At 39.1% G+C, this 8,567-nt stretch overlaps 1 protein-coding gene across 2 annotated transcripts in view; it reads left to right on the forward strand.

The window, feature by feature from the left end:
- Positions 1-3,928, forward strand: part of SPAG6 (sperm associated antigen 6) — a 36,780-nt gene extending 32,852 nt beyond the window's left edge. For both annotated transcript variants that reach the window (XM_017817270.1, XM_017817271.1), the window contains exon 11: positions 1,014-3,928. In XM_017817270.1, coding sequence (XP_017672759.1) covers positions 1,014-1,080 — 67 coding nt within the window. In that variant the 3' untranslated portion in view covers positions 1,081-3,928. The remainder of the gene's footprint in view (positions 1-1,013) is intronic.
- Positions 3,929-8,567: the final 4,639 nt, after the last annotated feature.

Genomic DNA, 8,567 nt, shown 5'->3' on the forward strand with positions numbered 1-8,567 from the left:
TCCTGCAGACCTGTCATTTTAGGCTATTTGCAGACTGAATATAGTAATGCATTGGAAAGTTAGCTTTACAATCAGAGAACTCTTATGAGTTTTAAAAAGAGCTAAATTATGTAGAAACCATCCAGAAAATAAAAATCAACAAGGTAAACAAATCTTCCCTCAATGGAAAACACTGGGGATTTTTACTTGAATATATTTTAGGCATGCATTACATGGAGGTGTGTTCATCTGTCTTTATAGCTGAAGCTTTCAGGGCTCAGAGGTGGCAATTTACATGCCTGCAAAACCAGAAATAAACTGAGATGTATGTTTTTAGAATAATACAGTAATAAATTTCAGATACTCTTAACCTGGAAAACAAGAACTAAATGCAACTTTGATGCTTGTGTATTGGAAGCATGTAGTTGGTCCATTGTGGAAAAACAGCTGGATGACAATAGGACAATAATGGCACCATAGAGTCCTACTCTAATGAAAACCTTTTGGATAATCTCCACCCTTGAGTTGGCAATAGAGAGAGAAGGTCATTGTGGTAAATTGTTTTGTTCCAGAATCAATGTCTCTCACATACATGGATGTAGACTTCCCATTAGCTTTGGGGTGTGGGCTTATGTTTGATGAACAGCAGCAGACTATTGTCATCTGGCAGCCTACAGTTCTGTGTAAACTTCTGCTTTTTTATTAAAGGCCATAATTTAAAAAGAACTTAACATCTACATTCCTTAGTAAAGACAATGCTTATGGCAGCTGAACCCGTCTAAAACCTAGCCACTTACCTACATGCCCTAAAAGAAGCTAAAACTATTTCTGAAAACCTAACTTCCAAGTATAAATGGTAATGTAAGTTGAAAAGCAGGCTCTTAAAACATTGTGGGGGAGTAACTGTAGAATTCCTTGACCAGTGTTTAATGCTAGGATTTTTTCTTAATCAGTAGAAATATGCATAGTGTTTCATTACTTTGCACAGAACATGCCTTGTAGTCTAACACACAAACAAAATGTTTCTCTTTCAGGTATTATTCCCCTGGATATTCTGAGATACTTCTGGAAAGGGTGGAGAGTTACCAACCAGTTTTATAAACTTCAATGTTTTATTAGATCTGCATTTCACATTTATGCCTTTATGACTGTAATACAAATACAGCTGTTGAAAGTCTTGCTTGATTCTGAAATCTTCTTCTACTGTTTGAACTACTGAAAGAGCTCAGCAATTCCAGCAAGCTATATTTTGTTCTTTATAAACTTGTTTGTTGCTAAGTTTTTATTCCTTTTTGTTTAACATTACTACCAGATATTGCTGTATATATGAATGGAATTTCATGCAGGGGTGATGATTTATCACAGAAGCTTTTTTAGAATCAGTCATTTCCTTTTCCTTCCACAAGAAAGGTTTGTTATTATCTCATTCAAATTTTAGCCTTCTCAGTACTGTTACCATTTTCCCCTTTTGCCTTTGCATATTGTTTAAAGCTTCCCAAGCTTGATGAGGGGGAAAAAGCTGGCCTCTCTGCGTTTTCTAATTATGGAATTCTTTCTGCACTGAGATATTTCCTACTGCTACTTTTGAGAAAGTAAAGTGATATGATTTTGCATCTCCAAACATGTTTGTAGCAGCTAAGTAAAGAAATGATCAGATCTGATGATGATGCAAGGGCTGAATGCTGCATAATATGATAGTGTGGGGGTCCTGGCATGGTAGATAATACATCTGCAAAAGTCCCCCTAATTAAGCCAAAATTCACTGTAGAGGAGAGAAGCAGTACACTGTTTGGTGTGTGTGTGTAGTTGTTCCTCTTGAAAAGGACAGAGTAAACTTCTGTGGGCACAAAAGGAAGGACCCTGGGAGCTTCGGCTCTGTGTGGGTCATCAGCACATTTGTGTGGCTCAGAAGAATTGCTTGACTGCAGGAACACTGTTCCAAAGTTCTGAGCACATTCAGAGGAAATATGAGGACACTTGAGTCCCACTGATTTGAGTGATGGGACTAAGATGACTTAGGATTTGTCCTTCAAGAGCTGAAATTGCTGCAGAATTGAGTTGAAACATACTTGGAACTTAGTCTTGAAGCTGCAGATCACATTGGGAGGTGTGAGCTCTTGCCTGTCTGTAGAACATCCTGGAACTATTTTTACCTTCTTGTGAAGAGTGAAAAGACTTACAGTTTACTTACTCCTCTGGTGTATTGCAGAAGCAGGGGACAGCAAACAGCCCTGTAGTCTTCCCTAATATGTAACTGTCATTTACCATTTTTTGTTCTAACCATTTTTTTTCCTTGTATGCAGCAGTTTTGTGTGTTTTGTCTTTTTTTTTTTCTTTCTTTTTTTTCCCCAGAAAGTAATAAACAGTGTTTCTGGAATGGGATGCTGAAATACTGGCAGCCATAAGAAAAGACAATAAGTAAAAACCTCTGCAGGAGAGAAACTTGTCTACTTTCTTAAACATATAACTGAATGAGTTTATCAAACAGGGATAGTCTCTTCTTGTGCAAGACTTGCAAAGACTTAGTTTTCAACTTATTAAGTTGAAAATTATTTACAGTGGCTTTTCTTTGCCAATTTCCAAGTGACTATTTTCTTTTATTCTTGTTAGCATATTTTTCAATGGTTCACAGAAACATTGGTGGGCTATCTGGTGTTAGGGTTTATTTCTACAGAGGGCTGTGTTCCTGCTGTGAGGTACTTGGTGCTCTCAGACTCTGCTCTTCAGGAGGAGCAGGAGATGCACAGTACCTTGCTGTATGGAGCCTAACAGAAAGAAACTGTTGGTGGCATGAGTGCTGGTATAGAAACCACACTAGCTGGGTTCTTTCCTTAGCCCACATCAAGTGAAGAGCCTTGGAACTGACTAGCTTCTACCAAGTGCCTTTTTGTTTTTTGGTTGTTATATTCTGACATTATTAACACTAGGACACTAGTAGAAAAACTTAGGTCTCTTAACAAGATTGTTGTAATACTCAATACTCAATAATTGTTGTAATACTCAAACACATACATTATGGATATTTAAAAATTAAATCTTGTACAATCCCTGAAAGAAAATGTAATAGAAGGGTTTCCAGACAGTCTTGAAGGATCTGAAGCCTTTATTTTCCCTAACAGAGCAGAAATGGTGCAGGGAGCTGAGTGCAGATGGGAGGCAGCAGAGGCATGGAGCTGTGTGTACCCATAGCTGCCGTGTGCTCGGGAGCACACCCACACCACACAATGCTAATGTATATGTTTTGTGCAGAGAGAGCAAAGAGGCTTCAGTCCCCTGACAAATGTGCTCCTGCTGTGTCATACTGTGCTACACTGTAAGGATTCCACAGGGTTAAATTTCAATGCCTAAACAATTTGTTCACAGCCTTTTCACAGTCTTTTTCTGATTCCTGACAAAGGAAATGATTGCAAAAGGCAAACCTTCAAAGCAATCTGATTGTGTAGAGCACAGTCTAAATCAGACCTAGCATAAATACATCTTTACACTGGCCAGGCAGTTCTGTCCTAGGCCAGTGGCTGTTTGTCTTCTTGTCACAGGACTCCTGGACAATGCCACATCCCATTAGGTTGTGGCAGTGCAAAGTCCTCTCCTGTGTAGTGTGAAACCCCTTCAGTTGTCCCTTGCTGGCAGGCTGCTTCCCTGCATCGCACGTACACTTTGTGGCTGGAGGCTTCCATGGAGGTACACGTCTGCATAAGGCAGATCGAGCTCTTTACAGCAGAATTATTGCTAATTTGTATTTTAGGCTTACTGATGTAACTATGGCAAGAGTTGCTTTTTAGCTGTAGTGTTTCTCTAGGTGTTTCTGCAGTGTTTCTCTTCCATTTCTTCATTTTGCTTAATTCATCATCTAAAACTATGTAATAGCTACTCTGGCAGCCTTCAAGTGTGTATAATTTGTCTCAATTTCATATAATAAAATGCAGATTTGCATTTTAATTTGTTCAAATGCTGTCTTCATGGCTAGTTTGTGACTGTGATGCTAAAGATGAACAACAGGCTCATTTTGCAGCTTGGGCCTCACACCCCCTTTGGATGTTTTTCTCAGCTTACCACTCAATGGTGCCTACTTCTGAGCTTAGGACATACAAGCATTTCAAGTAAGAGTCCTTCTCACTGAGGTGGCTTATTAAGACACACAAAGAAAATTAAGCCACTGCTTTGGCAGAAATAAATGTAAGTGGAGACAGCCCTTAAATCATGTTGCCGGTTCCTTTGATTGCAGCGTTGGGACTTTTCCACCCAAGTCTCTAAAGATCTTCTCTGGGGGCCTGAGCCATGATTTTTGTCTACATTACTACAGTTATTATTATATCTACAGATGTAAACCAGGGCCTTGAAAGAACATGTGGATGTGTAAAACTTTTACCATATTTCATTCAGTGGATGGATTAACTGGCCTACAAAAGCTCCATTCTTTATCTGAATGACTGGAAACGTAGAGGATCTGAAAAGGGGAAATTCAAGGAGTTCAACTCTTGTGTATATAATATGTTCTGCATTTCCAGAGGGATTTACCAAGGGATTGCTTTGTCTCATCTGAAGCGATCAATCTGCTGGAGATCTGCATCTTAACAAACAAATGAACAAAATGTTGAAGGAGCTGAATGGAACTGGTGGAGGAAGAAATGAATCTCATTTTGTGAAGTAAAGCATAAAGTTACTGTAATTAGGAAGTGGATAGAGTGTGAGTAGATCTTCAGTGTTCTTGATTTGGTCTAGGGGGTTGTGAATTAGCTTGGCCAAAGGGGACTTTTAGGCATGGAGGATGCCACAGGATAGCCTTTTACTTTGGTATAAACTGGAGTGCTCTGATTTCTGGGTATGTAGGGGTGGTGGACTGTTGTCTCACCAGGTGAGGAATCTATGAAAGCATGCTTGCCTCAATATCTTTCTTAATGGCTGCTTGGTTTCCAGTATCGTGGTTGTTGGAGTTTTAGATCTCCCTATGTGGCCAGGGCAGAAAGGAAATATGGAGTAGGACTGGATTGCAAAGCCAGTGGTTCCACTTCTTGCACTGACATAGGATTGCTTTTATGGTCTTGGATAATTATTACAAATCCCTATGATTCATCATCTTCATCTGTGAAGTATCTGTTATACTCCTTTGTTAACTTACAGAAGTGCTGGGAAAATTAAACTCATATGAGAGATCGATGCAGCAGAACTTAAGTTCTTTATAACTAATACCATATTCAGAAAGGAATATTGTTCAAGAACCTAAAAAAATTTACCTAAGAAATCTTGGAGATGCTGATTTTTAGAATTGGAATTGAACTAAAAGCCAGCGTATTTTGTGAGTTTCCTTATCTGACACAATTTAAAGGGATTGTGGAGAAAGAGGAAATTATTATGTCTCCTGACTATACTAAAACTATTGATGTCATTTTTGTATAATACTTAACTGATAATATTGATGCTACTATGCTTTATGCTGCAGCCAGCTCTATAATTTAGCTAGTGAAAATACTAATTACATTATTACTGCTGTACTGTATTTCTACATACAGCACAAAAGACTGAATTAGAAAATACGTATAAGCAATACTAAAGCATATTTTGATGAGAATGCTGTTTAACCAGGAAATGGTTTTGTGCTGCCTTTCACAAGAAGTTCCTCTTACTTGCCTTAAACACATTTCATGGATGTATTCCTTCCCACCCGAAGATCTGATTGCAAGGCTCGCTGAGTGCTCAGTGAAGTGCTGAGGGACCATGATTTGTAGAAGAAACCAGTTGTTGCATCAGCAACCTGTGAAGAGGAACAATGCAAAGGTACTAATGTCATCAGCTTAGCATATTTTCACAGAGATTTTGAAAGGCTTGCTTTTTCTTCATAAAAATATGCTTGTTCTTACTTCCAAATTGAGTTAAAGAATAGGTACACAGATTAACATCAGCTATTCTGTATTTTATTCTTTTTCCAGAAATAGTGTGTTAATGTATTTCTTTAAACAAAGTTTTGATTACTTTTTTGTATCCAAATCAGCAGCAAAATTTCATTATCTTGTGACAAGATCTGTGCCCTTTCTCTCAAGGAAAGTTTTGTTTTCAATGATACAGACTAGTGATGAGTTTTATCCCTGTTGTCTTATTTATAAGTAGGTCTGATGGCCTCTGTACGTGTTCATTTTTCAATATGAGGTCAGTGTTAAAGCCATTATCAGCCTAAAAGGTTGGATTGCTACCAGGATCCAGCCTTTGTTGCCCCACAGTGCTATAAATTATATTACAATCTATTGTTAAAAATTAATAATATGCAACATAGAGTCTGATGGAATCATGTTAATGAGAACACTGAAGCTTCATTGACTTGCAATATCATTAGGGCTCCGAGACAGGTTTATAGCCTTGTGCAAAGTATATTTGTGTTGGTTTAGACACACTATTTATTTGGTTACACCCAGCCAAATGTTTCCTTACTAAATTAAAATAAATGCTGGTTAGTTCAATGAACTACAAAGATATATAGTGTAATTTCAGGTTCTCAAGTCACAGAAAATAGGCCCCAACAATGGAAATCAGTAGAGGATCAAAAATTATGGATATACTGGAGTGAATATGAACAAAGAGTGAAGGGAGTTTACCAAGTTGGGCGCAGTTAATTTTTTGTTACTCAAGGAACATATAAAATTTGGAAAGAACAGCTCCCACTTGTAGTCTGCCCTGATCTTTATGTAACCCCTCCATATATAGACATACATACAAACTTGCATGAACACACAACCAAAATGTAATCAAAAAAGTCTGCTTTCACAAGACTTGCCTCTGTAAAGTGTCAGTAGGGGCTGGAGGAGAGCAGGTCATTGGCAGCTCCTCTGCTCACTAATGCCAGCTTTATGGCACTAATTTCTGTCAAGGTCAGCAGCACCCCCTGATTTCCATTGCAGTGAGAATCAGGCACTGGATCCGTATCACCTGTGCTCTGAACAGCTCTGCTTCTTGCTAGAAACAAAGCAGAGGTGATAAAAACACTTTCCTGCTTTCTTCTCCAACAGTGCTTCAAATGAGGGAATGGTAGGAAAGTCTTTCTAGAGCTTTTTGGGAATGAATCATGTTCTGTGTTTGAGACCTAGTTCCCAGCCATGCAGGGTGTGGGGTAGAATGGGAGTTTAGAAGAATCAGTAACATACTGGTGTTGCAAGTCTTAACCTGCTTTGGGAAATGGATATTAAGGAAGCTTCCAAGTTTCCCATCTCCTTTCACGGGTAACACCTCCTTGCTGTAGCTGTCTCTGAGTTTGGTCGTGGGGCTGCTTGTCTCTGCCTCCTGTTCTGGGGACACAGTGGCAGTGCTGCTCATGCCAGCCTAGGATTGAATCTTGATTCCTACAGACATTTTTATTTCATGGAAATGGAAAGGAGGATAACTTAAGTGATTCTACATGCAGTTTAACAATATGAAACTTTCTTGCTTTTGGTCACTCCAAAGCAAATCCTCTAACAGTTTATCTGTGAAGGCTATAAGGTATTGGAGCACACGAGAGACAGGGAAATCTGGTGGTAGGAGGCTGGACAGGGTTCAAGGAGAGCAGGCCTTGTACCTGTGCTGCTTGTATGTTGTCTCAACCAGAGAGGTGGAGCTGAAATCAGTCTGTCCTTAATTGCATGGATTAAGACCCCATCCTGCCTTGGAAAAGACAGAGTGTACCCATACCCAGAGCATATACCTATAGGGCTGAGAGATTATAGATTCTTCTCCCTGCCTCCATCCCATGTCCTCTTGGCAGCAGTGCACCAACCTTACCTCGCTGGCTCTGGCACAGTGAGGACTTCCACTTCCTCAGGATGTCTCAGGGGTGTTGTTCATTAATGCTTTGAAGTTGAAAACTGCTGTGAGTGCAGTGTTGTTACTGCTCACTAATGCCATCAATGTGTAGCTGACCATAACTCATTTTCCTGTGATAATTCCCGTGGTTAAACTGAAGAAAATGAACTGTTTTGATGACAATGTTTTAAGAAGATGCCATTTCAGAAGCTATAGCTGTGCCTGTGATATATCACCCTGACCAACATCAAGGGAAACCTGGCCTTCCCCCTGAGGTGTGGAGTTCCAGTTTGGACCATCTCCCCTTATTTTTGTATACTTTTTATGTCAGATGACCTACTAGTAGCAAAATCTGGTAAAATTTTTACCAGGAGTTGAATTATCATGAGGTCATGAATCACTATATTAGGCCCAGCTCTCCCCCTTCTAAGTTTTTGAAAACCCTGATTTGTGTTTATGCTAATGTAGTCGTGCAATGGGAATGTTTGGTAAAATTGCTGTTTCATTTACAATAGAAGACTGCTTTAGCAGCTGTTTTATAGCAGTTTAACTACTCTGACCTAAATGACTGTTCTTAAGAGATTGAAAAGTAATTGCAAATGTGAAAAAGTCCAGGACTGTCCTCTTTTTTTTTAAACATCTTTGAAATGGCTTTATAAACAATTTGAATTCCTCTGCAGAATTCAGATGAGAGAAGAAAGAATGTCAGCTTACTGGGAATTTTCTCTGACCACCTGAGAAAAATGAGTTTTTCATCCTCTTGAACATCATCTGGAGTTATAATAAAACATGCTCTCAGCTGGATTCCTTCTGTTTGAAAA

The sequence above is a fragment of the Lepidothrix coronata genome, unplaced genomic scaffold (assembly GCF_001604755.1).
Source record: "Lepidothrix coronata isolate B3197 unplaced genomic scaffold, Lepidothrix_coronata-1.0 Scaffold59, whole genome shotgun sequence".
Taxonomy (NCBI): Eukaryota; Metazoa; Chordata; class Aves; order Passeriformes; family Pipridae; genus Lepidothrix; species Lepidothrix coronata.